We start from the raw sequence: 18656 nt of genomic DNA on the forward strand, positions 1-18656 counted from the left end.
TTTAAGTGGCATCCTAGTTTTTATTTGCTAGATTTAATGAGAGGGAAGAAATGAATGGATGGATGGATGGATGAATGGCAGAGGAGTAAGCAAACCAGTGCTGATGCCAAATTTTACTACAGTTATTACCACACTACAGGAACAACACTCACTTTGAGTTCTCAGCCCTCAGGTCATAAATCTATTTCCTATGTATATCTTCTGAAGTGAGAAAATGCTTTTTGCATGTAAGAAACGGGCTCCACACAAAATCACTGATTATAGTAAAGTCAAAAGCCATTGGTTTGCCCCAAGGCATGTGCTTGGAAGGTAATGAATCCTCAAGCCTTCAGCAAATCCTCCAAGTCTTCAGTCCAGTTAGAAGCTCTGTAATTCAGCCACAATCTATTCTATGTGAATCCCACTGTTTCTCTCTTCCCCCTCCTTGCAGAGACCACCTCAGTTTTCTTCTGGAAGCTGGAGACCTTGTCTCTTATCCCAGCTGAGTCTTTGACCTGCTACACAGCTCCTGAAATTGTTGATCTTCAATTGGGTTTTCTACTCTGTAATGTGGGATAACATTTCCAGTCTGTAGCTAAAATGAATTGTGCACATAGTTTTCAACTAATTAGAAAAATGTCCTGTGCAATTGTGCATAAAGCACCAAAGAAGCTCCCCTTTTGTCTCTGTAGAGACCCACTTTGGGGCTTTTTTGGAGGGGCTACATGGAAGTAGCAGCATTCAGATACACAACAGCCCCAACCCTCATCTCACTGTCATCTTGTGAGTTCTCTGTTTTAAAAGTCTTGGCTTCTGACGGGCTTTTTAAAAATGAAGACATTAGTCCCAAAGTGTTGGTTCTATCCCTGCGAATTCCTCCATTTCTGTTATCACATCAGTGGAGTTAGGAATTTCTCCCCTTATTTCCCTCTCAAAGGCTCTTGTAAAATGGGGGTACCTGCTGCATTTCTCACCAGCTCTGGCTCCTTGGTGGTCCTGAGGGGAACAGGAAAGTTTGCCTTCACTGGAAATTTTGAGTTTAGAATAAAACTTGGAGGACAACCATTTCATCAATGACCCAGTCCAGACTGATGAAATGGTGACTGCTTGCAAGCTTTAGTCTAGGCTGGCTGACAAGCTTGGAACCTCTCATCACTCATACTTCCCTTTCTGATCAAATGTCCCCTCCAATTGCAACTCTACGTCAATGTGAAGAAGACAGCAATACAAAACAATTCTTACAAGACTCTAATTCACAAACAAATCATCTCATCAATCCCAAGTGGGTAGAATCCTAAATCTGCAAATCACCTGTGGATAACTTCCTTCTCTCCTTGATATTTATGTCTCATTTCCCAAGCATTTGGCATGTCAGTCTCTTAGCTGTATCAAAAATAGGCCCAACGAACTAATTCAGCACTGTTCACTCAAATAGAAGAAGAAAGATGATAACTGGCAGTTTTGAGAGGTCCTCTTTGGGTAAATATGTAGTGTTATCTTAATCTTTCCCAGGCTCCAGGATCTCTGTTTCTCCTAAAGCCAGCTGGATGAGTTTGCAAAGAGATGCCTTTTCTTAAAACAAATACCTACTTCTTATTTCTAGCACAGCGCAATTCTAGAGTACTGTTCTTCTGCTCCTCTTGACTTATCTCCTTCCTAGCAAATCTGCTATTTAATCACACCACACAATTTTACAAGGAAGAAGCTGGAAGTTGAAGCATGCCATCATCTGTTCTAATAACCATATACATCCAGTTGGTCCTCTGATTTTCACTGGGAATTGATCCCGAGGTCTTGGGCAAGTGCTTTGAATGAGAGAATGCTAGTCATGGTGAGTTGGTTTTCATTTTTCTCCCTCTTTTCTAAAGAATTACTTACAAATGGTTTGGATTCTGGCCTCAGAGTTTCTGCTTTCTCACAAACATCCAGGCTACTAAAAAATTCAGATTGCCAGATGGTATAACAGCAGTTCCCTGCAATGAATCTGAGCTTCCCAGTGAACAAAGAAGACGCGTACTCATGGGGACAAGCGGCAACATCAGCAAAAGCTTTGGAGTGGGGAGCGTACTGGGGGCGGGGAAGTGGGGTGTGAAGAGGTGAGAAGAAGGACCTTTTCCCTCCAGCGGCTGATACCAGAATATCTGGCAAGGAAAAAACTGACTTTGTAGCAGGTTCCCCTACTTCCATTCTCCGTTTTCCAATCCATCCTCAAAGTTCTCTCTCGAAAATACCAGCCTGGTCGTGAAATGGCACAACTCAAAGTCCTTCTACATCTTCTATCACCAACAAAGTAATTTCAAAATACTTCTGTATGGGGCATATAAAGTCTTCCAAAATCTGGGCCCAAATAATCTCTCCAATTTCTCTTACTGTCTCCCTCCACACGTATCCAGCACGTACCTCTAAAACTATGTGCAGGTTTGGGAAACTCTATCTTTTCCACCTGCTTTTTTCAACACACTTTCTTCCTAGAAGGCCATTCTGCCCCAATTTGTAAATATTCGAGGTATAGCCATCACCCCACCTATCTCTGCCATGATGGAAATCATCTCTGCACTTCAGATCTTCCAGAGTGCGTATCCTTTTCTCTCTTTTACAGCACTTTTCACATTCTGCATAGCATCATAGTCATATCTACACATCCTTTGTTTTCCATATCAATGCCAAGCTCCTAATGGGAAAGCTTTCTGTTTACTCAGTCTTAGTATCCCTCAGATCCCCTTGCAAGGTCCATGACATAATTGGCCCTCGATATTTACTAAATATAAGTAAGAATTTTATTCTGCTTTACAACACTAAATATCTGTTCTTGGGCCTGTTCTGTACCTATCTGCCACTGGGCATAGGATCGCTAAGAGGCTGTAGAATGCAGGAAGTCACAGGAATGGTCCTATATGAACTGCCAATAGACTCAGTCACCCAAACTCTTCGATGCTTGGCAGTCAGAGATTAATCTGTGAATTAATATCTATGGAGTGTCTGTAGCATCCGAGTCACTGCAAAGACGCAGTGTGAGACACAGGATCATAATTGCCCTGCCTTGTTTTAAAGCATCTGTTCTATCATGCCTTATTTGGGTGCCTTACTTTAACATATATAACACGACAACTCAAGGGGAGAGGTAGTATCATTAACAGCATCTCACAGCTAATAAACATTGGCATCAAGGTTTAAATGGTATCTTGTATCTGAGAATTACAAACGGAATGTAAAGCAAGCATGAAATAGGTAAAATAAACAAACAAATAATATAAATAATACCCATACCCTGAACAAGAGTAAGGATTTGTTACAAAAGTCAAGTGAAAAGATTTTGCTGTAAGAATTAGTATCTCTGAGGAAGTAGAATCTGAACTAGGTCTTGAAAAAGGGACAGGATTTATATTGGCAGAGTGCTTGGGGTATTCCAGGTGGAAACAGTGTGTACAAAAGGAGAAAAGAGAAAAAATTCAAGATCTGTGTTCCAGACAGGGGGATTCATGGAGAAAGAAAGGATGGGATTCAAATATTGGAACCCAGCTACCATCCATTGACCTAGTCTTCAGAGCAATTTTTGTATTTTGTAAATATGTATTTACTGGCCGGGTGCAGTGGCTCATGCCTGTAACCCCAGCACTTTGGGAGGCTGAGGAGGGTGGATCACCTGAGGTCGGGAGTTCGAGACCAGCCTTATCAACATGGAGAAACCCTCTCTCTACTAAAAATACAAAACAAAAAAAAATTAGCTGGGAGTGGTGGTGCATGCCTGTAATCCCATCTACTCGGGAGGCTGAGGCAGGAGAATCACTTGAACCTGAGAGGTGGAGGCTGCAGTGAGCAGAGATCATGCCATTGCACTCCAGCATGGGCAACAAGAGTGAAACTCCATTTCAAAATGTGTGTGTGTGTGTGTGTGTGTGTGTGTGTGTATGTATATGTATATGTATTTATGTGGGTGATTATTTACACTGTATGCTCCACAAGAGTGGGAACCATACCTGTTGTATTCCCTGATCTCTCACTGCCATTCACAAATATTTTTTGCTTGATGACTGAATAACACAAGGACTTACCAAGTGAATGAATAATAGAACAAGCCCATTTATAGACGACTCAGCTAGTTTGCATCATATCCTAAAGCTCCAGTGTCAGGAAACTGGTCAGACAAGCAGAATAAGTGTAATTCTTAAACACTAACCCAACTACATGAGTGAATTTTGCAGCACCACCTCTCCAATCATGAAGAGGAGTCTTTTTTTCTTGAAAATTTTTGTTTCTTTTTCACCACTTGGCTCCAGTGTCCTCCAGTGAAGAGCTTCAATTCATAGGGACACTTTTCCCCAGCTGCAGAGTCCTTTATCTTACCTGTAATTCCCTGAAAGTCCAAGAGACTAACAAACGTTTTGCTAGGAAACAATGGAATGAGATCATGAAAGAATGATGCATTCACATTGGATAATCTGTGATTTTTATTGAGAAAACCTAAACCCTCCCTGAGGGAATGAAATTTTCCCTTTAAAAAAAAATACATTGAGTGCAGCACCCCACGCCAGTAATCTCAACGCTTTGGAAGACTGAGGTAGTAGGATTGTTTGAGGCCAGGAATTCCTGAGACAAGACTGGGCACAGAGTGAGACCCTGTCTCTACAAAAAAACTAAAAGTTTAAAGATAGCCAGACATAGTGGCATACCTGTAGTCCAAGCTACTTGGGAAGATGAGGCAGGAGGATCACTTAAGCCCAGGAGTTTGAGGCTGCAGCAAGCTATGACTGCACCACTGCATTCCAGCCTGGGCAAGAGAGCAAGACCCTGTCTCCAAAAAAAATTTTTTTAATTGCCTGGGGCCAGGTTTCTGTGGGCTCTTCACAGCACTGGGTTCTCCCATACTGGAGATGAAGAGTCTGGACAGAGAAGACATATATATTAATAATCTCAGTAAATTATTGAGGAACAGGGATGAATTAGCATCCCTGACCCCTAAACTTGAGGCCTCGGCAAGAATCAGAAAGAGTAGAACTGGAAGGTAATATATTAGTCACCCATGAACCCAAGGTACTTCATTTTACAAATAAGGAAACTGAGACTCAGAGAGGAGGCTCTTGACCTCTGTAACATTAGACAGCTAACTAGTGAATGTACTGGGGTCCAATGCAGTCTCCAGGTCCTAATTTGGGGCCTTTTTGCTACACTGCACTACCCACCCCTCACTCATGCCAAGGACTGACATTTTGTCAAATCTGTCACACAGTCAAATGTGACTCACACAGTCTCAGAGTTAAATGCTACTCCAGGGGCCAACACAGCCCACCCCTTCCCCAAAACCAGAATCCCCCTCCAGTGTTCCTATCAGTTCTTCCAGATCACACTCACCAGACCCTTCCATCTTCACGGCTCTTAATTTTGCAGTTTTTTTCTATTATACCCAACTCTTTATCTCTGTAATTTCCACCTATTGACTAAATTCCAGTTTAACAGGTAAACTAGCTATGTGACCTTGGCCGAGTTCTGTAACTCCTTAAGGCTGATTTTTTTTCCTTCAAAGTTGAGACTTTTGTCAACCATTGAAGATTAAAATTATTAGATTATTTTACTAGCACCAATGTCACAGTACAATGCCCAACATACAGTAAGTGCCAATTAACCGTTAGATAAATGTTATTACTGGTTTTATTATCTATCTGTCTCAGAGCCAGAAGTCTTCATTCAGGAGATATCACTACTGGTAGATCTGGTTTGCCCATTTCTGAGGAAAGTGAGGCAATGGTCACTTTGTAGACATAAACCTCACCTGCAGCTCAACTCCAACTACCACCGAAATTCCATCTCTACAGTGATTCTCCAAAAGTTTCCATCCCACTAATTGCACTTCACTGGAGTTAAGAAACACACTTGAAAGAGAGAAAGAACAAGTACAGCCCAGGGGAAAGTAAACCCAAACATATGCTCCAGTAGAACAAGGTACTCCATGAGGCAGAGAGAGGCAGGAAAAGGCTGCGCTAGACAGCAGGAGGAGGGCCAATGACCAGCCTGGACCAGAGGCATGACCAGCAGATGACAATGCCCTCACCAAGATGATGGAAGGAGAAAACATCATTAAAGACAAGAGTCATACCCATCAGGATGACTAAAACAAAAATCAAAAAGAACAAGTACCAGTAAAGATGTAGAGAAGCTGGAAGCCTTGCTCGTGCTTATGTACAATATGGAAGAACAATAACGAACTGCCATATTGTTTTCTAGCAACTGTTCTATTTTACGTTGCCACCAGTGTAAAATACTGTACATGACTACTGTACATGGCTACCAATGTAAAATAGTACAGTTCCTGTAGAAAACAGTATGGAATGAAAATATAATTACCATCTAGTCTACCAATTCCACTTCTGGGTATATTCCCAAAAGAATTGAAAGCAAGGACTCAAACAGATACTCATATTCTCATGTCCACATTAACACTATTTCTAGTAGCCAAAAGGTCAAAGCAACCCATTGCCAGATGAATAGAAAAAATGCGGATCATCCATACAATGGAATATCATTCAGCCTTTAATAGGAAGGATATTCTGACACACGCTGCAACACGGAGAGTCCTTGAGGTGATGCAAAGTGAAATAAGCCAGAAACAAAACAATCAACACTACCTGGTTCCATTTACGTGAGGAATGCAGAGTGGTTAACTTCATAGAGACATTAAATAGAAGTGTGGTTTCCACGTGCTGGGGGGTAGCAGAGGGGAAGAGGGGAATTGTTCAATGGGTACAGAGTTTTAGTTTTCCAAGATGAAAAGAATTATGTAAATGAATGGTGGTGATAGTTGCACAACAGCGTGAATGTATTTAATGCCACTGAACTACACATTTTAAAATGGCTAAGATGATAAATTTTATATGTATTTTACCACAATTAAATTTTAAGAAAGAGAAAGAGAGAAAATGGTGTTAGGAAAACCCCTCATGGGCAACTAAATTTCAGTTTAGTCAGATCTTTTTGAACAAATCTTTCGAATGAAGGTCATTCTGTTGTTTGGTTTCTCCAGAAAGAAAATAAACAAAAACACTTCAACACTTAAAATGGACCCCATGGGAAGAGAGCTCAGAAATATATGAGACCAATGTTCCCAAACAAAAGACTGGGATATTTAGCATGTGAGAAATAGGTTGAACCTGCTTTTTATTTATTTACTAGAAAATACCCTACCAGTATGCACATGGGCAGCCTACCAAGATTCAAAAGAAATTCTTGGTATCCTATCCATCTGACTTTCTATGGGGCTGACGAGGACAGGAACAACAGGGACTCATCTTCCTTCTCCCACATTAGTCAGACTGTCCCTAAAATCCTCTTCTCACAGATCATCAGGTTGTCCTGAGTCCCCCAGAGGCTCACTGGATCGTCAGAGAAGCTTCCAGATAGAGAAGAGTGTTTGAAGAGAACACAGCCCCTAACAACCAAGGTTGAAATACAGCTTCCTTCCAAAACACAAATGCAAATCCATTCAGGCCTTTTATTCTTATTTACCACACAGGTCTTTACAGACAAGAGCTCAGCTGAAGATCACAGTAAGGATGATGTTTCATGATTGTTTCTGTTTTGTTCTGTTCTGTTTTGGGACTTTTTCCCCTCGATGGGGACTTTGGATTTTAACACTAAGAATTAATAAGGAGACCCTTGATTCAGCAGCAAGTCCTGTTGGGCTGCATTTTGGGCTGGTCTTTTGAAGAGGGCTGTAATTGTCCAAGAATTCACAAAAGCATACTGAAAAACTGAAAATAAAAAATAAATTTATATTTCTAGAGAGATGAAGGCAGGGAATAATTTAGTATTGGGGGAAAAACTCCAAGTCTGGGGCTAAATTTTGGGAAATGGAGAACTAAGTCCCTAATGGGGGATCCCCTATTGTAAATTCCAGTGGTTTTCAATTAAGGGGCCACATGGTAGTAAAAGCGATTTTTCATATTTCAAGCAGCCTATTGGAAACAGAAGATCTGCTGGGATATGGTCACATGGGCTCACCGGGAAGACAAGTTGTTTAGTGTTTGAGCGGGAAGCCTCCGAAGTCAGTGTGGTAACACTGGTTATCTCACCCCGATGAAAAACCCTTTAAACTGGCCATTGACCATATCAACGACATTTCTGAGATGAGATGTTTTCCCTTCCCATTTTGTTCTATGTTTTTGATTAATAAAATGGAATTATAGCTGTATTATTACTTTTCCATAGTGGTTTGGAAGGAAAAATCCTGCCAAACCCTGTGTTCACCCAGGAAGAAGCTTAAGGGGTCCTTTGAGTTGAAAACTTGGGAAACCATCCTCTCCCTCTTCCCAGAACATGCACATTTCAAGGGAATAAACAGACTTGTTCTGAGCCAGAGTGGAGCGTGCCTGTTGTGTGAGAAAACGCAAAGACAGATAGTGTAAATTAACTGCATCTGGTAAGGTTAGGTGAGAAGGGGGAGGAGATAATTAGTTGACATTATAGGAACAAGGGCAAATAACAGAGTTCTATATTTACACAGAGGAAATCCAAAATAGACTGCTTTGCACCCATTTGGGGCTTGTGAGGGAACTCCGCATGTCCAAGTTGCCAGATAGATGCAGAGACCAGATGCAAGGCTGAGCCAGACCCCTGGATACTCTAAGCACCATCCCCACCTTCAACAAATGGAAACCTGACTTCATGCCTTTTTTTCTTTTTTATTTGAGACAGGTCTCACTCTGTTACCCAGGCTGGAGTGCAGTGGCATGATCATGGTTCTCTGTAGCCTCAACCTCCTGGATCCAAGTGATCCTCTCACCTCAGCCTCCAGAGTAGCTGGAGCCACAGGTGTGCATCAACCATGCCTAACTTTCTTTTTTTGTATAGATGGGATCCCACTCTGCTCATGTTGCTTCCTGCCATTTTACTTCTGAAAATGAAGGCAAGAAGGCTAAGGTAAACCCAAAAGACACTCAGGAGCAAAAAGACAAGGTTTCAGTGAGAGAACGGTTATCTTCAAACGAAAGCCCTACAATAAGCAAGTCAAACAAATGCATCTGTTTATACTAAAGTGGGCGCCCTTAAAACCTGATACTAGGCAATTTACAGTACCCTTTGGTATGTATGTTTCCATGTGTAGACACGCAACATTTCAGAAGTAACACATATTTCAAGTGATGCAGAGACATCACTGGGCTATTGTATTGTGTATAGGATACTAAAAATAAATGCCACAGTCACATAAAACTCGTAATCTGCAGCCAAGATACAATTTCCACTTTCTCAGAAGACTTTAAAGCATGCTAGCACAAACTATGAAGGCACCTAATATGAAAATCTTTTCTTTCTGTAGATGCAAGGATACTTTCTTTTGTACATGTGTACCTTCTTTTGTAACATGTGTGTTACACAGGAAGAAAACATGAGCATAGTCAGCTTTATCTGTGAATGCAGTTAGATACAGTTCTTTAAAGTAGGAGCTCCTGTTCAATGCAGAGCCATTAAGGTATGTGCTTATGAGATCCGAGGTGCAGGTGAGTATTTACAGGTTTGCAAACATTTCTAAAGTTGGTTTAGAGGTATTTATTACAAGAAAGGATGTAACGGTCATAAGGTTAGAGTACCTTCTTAAAAGAGAAGCTAAAGATGGTGGAAAAGACTAGATAAAGATTAGTGAGCTCAGTCCACAGGCCCTAAAGGACAGGACCTTGGTCTAGGCTTTCTCACATCTTCCGGTCTCCCAGAGAATCCCTGGGAAACAGAGAAATGAGCAGATCCAACTCATCAGTTAGGACAGAGGAAGTGCTGGGAGGACGAGGTTGTGGCCATGAAGAGAAGCACAAGTCTGGAAGTAGGGACAGCTCAGCTGTGTTCCTTTTTTTTTTTTTTTTTTTTTTTGAGACAGTCTCACTGTCTTGCTCTTTCGCTCAGGCCAGAGTGCAGTGGCATGACATTGGCACTGCAATCTCCACCTCCTAGGTTCAAGTGACTCTCCTGCCTCAGCCTCCCGAGTAGCTGGGATTAAAGGTGCGCAACACCATGCCTGACTCACTTTCGTATTTTTAGTAAAGACAGGGTTCCACTATGTTGGCCAGGCTGGTCGCAAATGTCTGACCTCAAGTGATCCATCCACCTTGGTCTCCCAAAGTGCTGGGATTACAGGCGTGAGCCACCGCACCCGGCCTGAAAGTAAGGACAACTGTGTTCCAATGCCAGCTCTGCCCAACCAGCTGCACAACCACGGGCAAGTCATGCCACCATTCAAGGTTCAGATTTTTCATCTATAAGATGAGGAAGATGACTGACTCCAAAGAGTCCTTGCAACTGTGTATAATTAAGCATCTCTGTACTTTCAAAAACACCAGAGCAACCCTGAACACCTCCCTAAAATACAGCTCACTGGAACCTTCTAAAATGGCAAAGACACTATATACCATCCAACAAATATTTTATATCTGCCTATCATTCTCTTCCAAGCATCTCAGAAAACACTGCAAAGCTGCCATTGATATTTTAGTAGCCTCTTGAAGCCTACAGCAGTGACAGACCCCCCAACCCACCTTTATACAATTGAAGAACAGAGATGCTGAGTGCTTTGTCCAAGGTCAGAAGCTAGGACAGGACCAGAATTCCAGCCTCCTCAATTCCTAGGCTATGCTATACTTTCCACGAAGAAACCAAGCTGGCTTTCTGGGAAAAATGGCAGAGGTTCCATTCTCCCAACTGAGAATTTGTTGGAATATTGGCATAACAACTTTGGAGACTGTGGTCTCTCCAATCCATTTCAGGACCTGGCTAGAAATGTGAAAACCCAAGGAAAGAAGCAACAGGGAATTATTCCGTTTTTTAACGAAAGAGAAAAAAATTAGGGGTGGGAATATGGGGTTTCTTAAAAATTACATGATTGCTGGAAGTTAATTTGGTATTTCTTCGTTGGTTTGTAAGTTCTGCTTCCAATCACAAAAACAGGCAGCAGAGGATGACTAAATCACATTTCAGTGAATTAGTATCTTGTCCCAAAGAATCTTTCCCATTCTGAAAATATAACATAGAACCAGGATGCAATCCTCCATGGTAGAAAAGAATCTCCCTCAATGCAAAGAGTGCTTGTCCTAATCCCCTAAACCATACTCTAAATTGATAATCTTCCAGCCCAGCAGCAATCATGGAGAATAATAAAGCAGATGCCACTTAACTGGGGGCACACACTGCCTCTTCTAGAAAATTGATTGAGACCATCCCCTGCCCGAGAGGAGAGAAGCCATTGCTTATGTCCTTCACCACACATACTACTTATTAGGCTGAAGTTGGTTCACCTGGAAAAGACTCCGCCACAGATTTAGAGACACGTGTTCCAAAGGAAGATTCTGGCTTCTGCCAAGAAAGGCCAGCATGAGGAGGCCCTTGTTGAACGAGCTTAGTATCTTGAAATAACATGAAACCAACCTGACAGCAAAGCTCCACGGATCAGTACTCAGAGTTGACGTTCATGAAGAAAAGAAACCAAAAATGATTGAAAAATCACTTTTTCCCCCTACCTGTCAATTATGACTGGGTCCGACGGAGTCTCATTTCGGTTTCCACAGCTTTTCTTTTCGCAGCATCGACTGTAGATTGGGAAGGAACCAAAAGAGTAAAAGAAATTTATTAAATCAAGAAAATGCAATGTGCACATGACAAACAAGAACATTCTTTTTTTTTTTCCTCCCCTCAAGACAAAATCTGACTCTGTCACCCAGGCTGGAGTGCAGTGGCTCAATATCTCGATCTCAGCTCACTGCAATCTCCGCCTCCTGGGTTCAAGCGATTGTCCTGCCTCAGCCTCCCCAATAACTGGGACTACAAGTGTGCACCACCATGCCCAGCTAATTTTTGCATTTTTAGTAGAGATGGGTTTTTACCATGTCGGCCAGGCTGGTCTCGAATTCCTGACCTCAGGTGATCTGCTTACCTCAGCCTCCTAAAGTGCTGGGATTACAGGTGTGAGCTGTAGCGCCTGGCCACAAGAACATTCACAAAGATGAATCTGTCTTAGGGGGAACAACACTCACTGGGGCCTGCTGCAGGGGCGATGCTGGGAGGGAGAGCCTCAAGGAGAATAGCTAACGGATGCTGGGCTTAATATCTAGGTGGTGAGATAATCTGAGCAGCAAACCACCATGGCACTTGTTTACCTATGTAACAAACCTGCACGTCCTGCATACGTACCCCTGAACTTAAAATAAAGGTTGAAGAAAAAATAAATAAATAAATCTGTTCAAGGTAGCTTCCCAACTATAAGCTGCTTGAGGGCAGGATTTATGACCACATTTTATAAAATAAAAAATAAAAACACTGAACCTGAAGCCAAAATATACTCAAATTCTCACTCTGGGACTTACAAGCTGGCTAATTCTCAGCAAATCAACTTTCCCATGAGCCATATTTGTAATCTGAACCATGGAAGGTTGGATTTTAAGATCAATGAGGTCACTTCCAGATTGATGCTCAATGATTTTATGATATTTTTGGTCTTTGTGGCTTAATAAATATTTAAAGAAAGAGGAGGAAGGAAAATGTATAAAATAGGCTGCCTGAATTACTACAAAGCTTATTTACATAACGTCTTTCTCCAGAGATCTTGGTATACTTTGTAAACATTTATTCATTCACTCATTTCCGTCATTTTTCAAAGATGAAGGAGGAGGACCAGAGCTATGGTATGCATTTTAAAATAGGAGGAAAATGCGGCAAGGAGCTGTGGGATAGTATCTCCAATAATTTTCCCCAAGTTTGAAACAGAAATGATATCCCACTGTTTGTAAGTCCCAGTTCTGAAAACTCCGCTTCCCAGGACATCCCCCTTGCACTGGGTACCTGGTAGAAAGACCTCAGTAAATGCTGATGGGATTAGCTGAGAGGGAGATAAAAAAAGATCCCCTAAGGCAATTACAACAAACAGAAAGTACTCCCTAGGACCTGAGAGGGGAGCAAAACACTCCAATCCAAAGGTATCTATTCAAAAATACCTAGACGAATGTGAGAAGGGCAAAGGAAGCTTGCTGGTAAGAAGCACAGGGAATTCACTCCCCTTACCACCAGGTAGCCCATCTGCTGCTTGTCAGGGCTACAGACTTCTGAATACCTCTCTGCTCATCTCAGGCACATGGTCCACTATCAACTATAGTTGGCTAAGAATGTAGCCTTGACATGGCTTTTTAAAAAATCGTTACTATCCATACTGGTTGGAGAATATGCCTAAGAAGTAAGCATACTAACAACAATCAAATTATAAGTGAGCACTACCCTTCCCATGGTAGTTTTTCTGTAGTCTAAGTTTGATGTGATACCTTATGAAGTTGCTGAACTGGGAATCAGTGTTCTGGTGTCCAAGCCATCAACCAGCTTCACAAATTTAGTCAAATGTCTTTAACCCCTCTTGGCTTTTTGTTTCTTATGAATAAAATGAAAGCGCTGGATTTGATTCTCTCTAGAGTCCTTTCTAGGTTTAAGTCCATGAGCCTAGGGGATTTCATGAGCACCCTTTGAAACTGGCAATAACAAGAGTTAAAAAGGAAGTCATGTGATAGCAGGAACCCAAAGGCCTAACACCAACCCAATCCTAGTTTTTGTTTTTTTGAGACAGGATCTCACTTTGTTGCCCAGGTTGGCATGCAGTGACATGATGATGACTCACTGCAGTCTCAACCTCCCAGCTTTAAATGATCCTCTTTTCTCAGCCTCCCTTATGTAACTGAGACCACAGGTACACACCAGCACACTCAGCTAATTTTTTATTTTTTATTTTGGTAGAGACAGGGTCTCACTGTGTCATTCAGGCTGGTCTCGAACCCCTGGGCTCAATCTATCTGCCCACGTTAGCCTCCCAAAGTGCTAGGATTACAGGCATATGCCACCACTCCAAGCCCTAGTCCTAGCTCTGTGGCTCTCTGCAGCTCATTTACCCTCTCTGGTTCTCCACAGAATTAAACATAAACAAACAAATAAATGTCTTAAAGCTTTTTAAACCCATCTCTTTCATGCAGAATGTGTGGATTCGCCAGTGAATAAGTCTACCATCCTCAGAAAGTAAAATGTACTTAAGAGATGCTAAAACATTTGCAGGAAATGGGCACAATGAGGTTTTAAGAAATTTAATCAAATTAGTAGGAAGGAAAAGAAAAATGATCTCAACTTTCTTAAATACCAGAGTTTGCCACTGGGACTTTCTGAAATAATATTTGGCCTTTGAAATTATATTAGATCTTAACTTTTAAAATTTCAATCCATCCCAAGATTAACACCAATAAAAACGCAGGCCAGCTGCTCTCCTACCTCCTAAAGCCCTTGTCTGTCTTCCCAAATCCCCACCCTCCCACCCATTTCTCCCACCTTTCCTGTTTCTAGAATAGTGCTTATGTCAACGTAATACCTTTGCAGCTCAGGCAGACCATTTTTCTTAGCAACACAATTTCAAAAGACCCATACATGCTAGTTACCTAAAGACCTTCAAGCAAGACTCTCCCCTTTGACATCACCAGCATGTCAACCTAACCCCAAATATGTGTGCAATGCCGGGTACAATTTAATTACAAGAGTGCACACTGTCAGAATGTGCCAATTTGTTTAGTTTGGGTAGGAATGATTCTGAGGGGTCTGAGTAAGTTTGCAAAGTTGTTCAGCTGAATTCAGCTGCCTTCCATGGGGATTTCCTCTGGAGGAAAAGAAAAACAGATAAAAATGTAAGCCTGGTGCCAGAGTAGTATAACGTAGGGAATGAACTTGGGAGGAAATGATATTCAAAGAAAAATGCAGAGAAACTTTAGGATCTGATCCTCCATTTTCCAACAGTAACATATTTAAATATCATCTCTAACATTGATATTCAGCACAGAAAATACATAGAAGACCCTCACTTGGCCAAACTATAACAGAAAAGGTATAAAAATAATAGAACTTGGTTGAATTAGCCCCATTTGAGCCTATCTTAAGATTTTCCTAGATCTGTAAGTTGGCCAAAGCAAATCTTTTGTTTTTTTTAGAGAAAAGTTTTCATTAATATGTTCTAGTTGTTCTTTGTTTTGTTTTGTAAATGGTGTTCAGTCCTCCTCCTGCCAGCAATATCAGTACAAGCAATGGGAAATGGAGAACCTGAGATGTCTGTGAACCTACACTCTCCCAACAGTGTGGAACAGCTCAGAAACCAGGTCCCTGAATTACTCAGATGACAAACTCAATTCTCCCTTCCGTTTGCTGTGTAGACAAAGCCTGGATGACCAGCTTCAGGTTCAGCGACTTTAGTTAAAAGGCTTTTCGGGTTATTCTCCAACATGCAAGTCTGAAGTTCATGATAAGTGTTTTCTAAAACTGAAAATGACTCTAAGATTTAAAAAAAGTAAAAAAATAAATAAAGCAAAGAGAAGAGGAAACTGAACTTGGCAATAGGTTAAGACTGTGTTTGTAACAACCCCAGAGAGACTCAGAGGTGCTCTTTTTTTCCTAATGAATGAAAATGAAAGCTGTTCCACTGCTTCTCTCTGCCTTGGTTTGGTTTATTTTATTCTAGTACTTATTTGGAGAACCTTTTATTTGAAACACTCTCAATTTATTCTCCCCATCTCCACCCAGAGTCTTCGAAGGAGAGAGAAAAAAATAAAACAAGTTGGAAGTGGGAGGTGGGGAAATATGAGAAATCTTATCGCGATCCTGAATCATACCTGCATTTTTCAGAAAGGGAAAAAGAAGAGGTATAAAAGATGGCTGGGGAAGGGGAAAAATTCCCAGTCATGGACAGAGGGCGTCCAGTCAGCCAAACTCCAGCTCACGACAAGCAAATGTGTCCCCTTCCCCTCCAAAATCGTTTTTAAAATTCAACCTTCAACTTTCAAAAATCTGTCTCTAATTTCAAACTCAAATAAGCGCACAGCATGATGGCTTTTGTTTTGTTTTCTTCTCCCCAACTCCTCCCTGCGATTGCATAACAAAAGTGTCTAAATTCACACCATCTGGCCGATAAAGACACTGGCCTCACTGCCCGGCTGGCCCATCTGATTAGGGCCCTGTCTAGCCTGCGCCTTGTGGCGAAAAGTCACAGCTGTGGGGTTTGCTCGAGCTCAATACAACTCTGTTATTAGCCAGCTGTAGGCCTTGAGACGACTTCTGTTCAAATTATAATATCTTTTAACCCTCTGAGCATTGAGGGCTCAGGGGTGGCTGGCAGCGACATAACAACTAGATTTCTCCTTGCTAATAATTGGCAAAATGAACCAAAGCAGAGAAGAGAGGAACAGAGACCATTGGGGAAGGGGGAAAAAAGTTATTTCTAAAGAGATTTATTTTGTCTCTGCTTTGTTCCCCATTTAAAGCTAAACACCAATTTATGAGCCTTTTACTAAAGATTATGGAACATAAAACCATCCGGGGAAGCGCCCAGGTACGCCAGATAACACTGTGCAAATGAAACTAAGTATATGCAATAACCCTTGAGAAATGGGGCACCTGATTCGTCCCTCAATCACTGACTGCTACAACTGGCTCTTAAAATGTAAGAGAAAGAACTTTTCCCCCTTCCTGGAGAATCAACCAGCTCTAACTGATAGATTGAATGATAGCTCCCCTTTTGGATGCATTTAATATTTTCTATCACACATCTCAACTGTACACATGTACACACACTCACACACACACATGCTGCACACAGTATCCATCCAATGGATCATTTATTTACACATAACTAATATTTATTTTAAATTCTAGTTTGGGAAGAAAACAGCAGAGCATCTTCCCAGGTCTCCAATGCAGAGAAGTTACAGTACATTAAATTTTTATATTGTGTTACTAATGCAGACTAAACTAGAGGCTTTAAAAATTGATGCTGCTACTTAAACAGCATAAAATGAGGAGGATTTGATTGGGCTTAAAAATAAAAATGTCAGTCTTAACTACAGCTGGATGGGGCATGCAAGTATTATTTAAAATGATAGGTATAATTCATTAGACAATGGATCCGTTTTTGGTTTTGTTTTCTTTCCTTTTCAGAAGGTAATCTCTCCAAAAAAAGGCAAAATAACAAACAGAAAAACCTCCTTTCAACTAACAACCTAATCAAAGCATCCTGACTATTTACATCTAGGTATTATATGAAGCACATCTCAGAACTGTATTTTCTTTCTGAACAAATTTATCAAAGGTCCCTGGGATACTGGAGTATCTATCATCTTACTCCTCCCAATTCCTTCCTCCCCCCAGCTACTCCAGTAAGGAAGCCTTCATTGCTTTCAGCTGAAGCCACTGGCATTTGGAAAGTTTGTTTTTTTAATACTTGGTCAAAACCAAAACAAACATGTCTGATTGTTATGGTTTCTTCCTGACTGGGTTGGGGAGGGAGACAGGGCTTCAGGGAGCTGCCCATAAAACAGTCCACACTAAATCAGATAGCCTGCAATTACCCAAAACTAGTAAGTCTGGGGTTGGGAGACACTCACTAAAGCAATAGCCAAGTAAGGAAGGATTGAGGCTTTCCCTCCAATCAGAGCTTTTTGGAGGAAGAAAGGCATGTGTGGAATAGGCATTTAAATTTTCGTGATAAAATAACCACACTCTTTCCAGAGTTTCCTATTTATATCCTTTCTTGTTTGCGGTGGGATCTCCAGCACCCAGCCAATACCAGGCACATACTAGGTACTCAATAAACATTTGTAAGAGTAAGTGTGAATGCAATTACTCTGATTTTTTAAATTTTCTTCTAGTCATGCAGAAGAAAGGTGGATAATACACACGGCTCGAGGTGAAATGGACTGGTCTCTAAAAAGAAGATGGGAAAGGTGCAGAAACGCCAGTAGACAACCTTTCGCGACGCGAACATCAGAATCCAGCTGTTGCTCCACACTCCAGATCTCCCCGTGGGTCCTTTCCCTGCCCCTCCTACGCACTGGTGGGAAATGGACTGATCTTTCTTCCAGGTAGTTCCTTTTGACCTGAGAACCACCACTGCTCCCCTCCCCCCGCAACACACACACACCCGCACGTGAAGTCCTAAGAGAGCAACTTCCCGGGAGAAAGAAAACGCCTCCGCATCACCTCAGGTGGCTGGGTGCCAGGAAGCGCCCCGGAAATGAGCCGCTGGACCCTCTGGCGGTCCCTCGCCCAGACTAGGAGTCCTTCCAGGGCTCTCACTCAGTAACTCCACAAGCGGCCCGCCTGGAAATCTACCACGAGAGGCCCGGCGGGAACTCCAGCCGAAAATCCCCGATCCCAAACCCGGCCTGGGTTGCCCAGCCCACTTCCAGCACTACCACTGACCACGGGACAATGGAGACTTTCCACTGGCCAGAGGAAACTCCTGCGACATCAGAGACGTGGAATCCCGAGTCGTTCTGGGTTTTCTTTCCAGTCCTAAGGGCTATGCTCTAAGAAACTTGAATAAAAGCGTTTCCGTGAATCTGCACCCTGGGCCCTCCCGTCTGCCCGCGAGGCCTCCCAGCTGCGCGCCCTTACTCCTGAAAATTAGTCCCGGGAACGCGGCGCGCCAGGCGGGGCTCGAGCACCTGCGGGCTCTCCTGGCAGGCCTGGGAAAAGGCGTCTCTTACCTACACATCACTTCGTGCGTCAGGAGAACTCGGCACATTTCCGGATTCTTATTCTGTCCCTCGTAAGCGATGGGCTGTGAAGTAGGTGGGGGCAGGAAGGGAAGATGTGGAGAGGGGTGGGGGACAAGGAAAGAAGGGACTTCAGAAGGAGCACAA

General features: G+C 42.2%; 1 protein-coding gene across 1 annotated transcript in view; it reads right to left on the reverse strand.

Annotated features, from left to right (window-relative positions):
* EBF2 (EBF transcription factor 2) overlaps positions 1-18656 on the reverse strand; it is a 206427-nt gene that overhangs the window by 182571 nt on the left and 5200 nt on the right. The window contains exons 5-6 of the mRNA XM_012435358.2: positions 18501-18574; positions 11472-11540 (exon numbers count right to left, since the gene is read on the reverse strand). Of these exons, the coding sequence (XP_012290781.1) occupies positions 11472-11540; positions 18501-18574 (143 nt within the window). The remainder of the gene's footprint in view (positions 1-11471; positions 11541-18500; positions 18575-18656) is intronic.

This window comes from Aotus nancymaae, unplaced genomic scaffold (assembly GCF_030222135.1).
Source record: "Aotus nancymaae isolate 86718 unplaced genomic scaffold, 86718_ANA_hifiasm-v0.15.2.pri h1tg000079l, whole genome shotgun sequence".
Lineage (NCBI taxonomy): Eukaryota > Metazoa > Chordata > Mammalia > Primates > Aotidae > Aotus > Aotus nancymaae.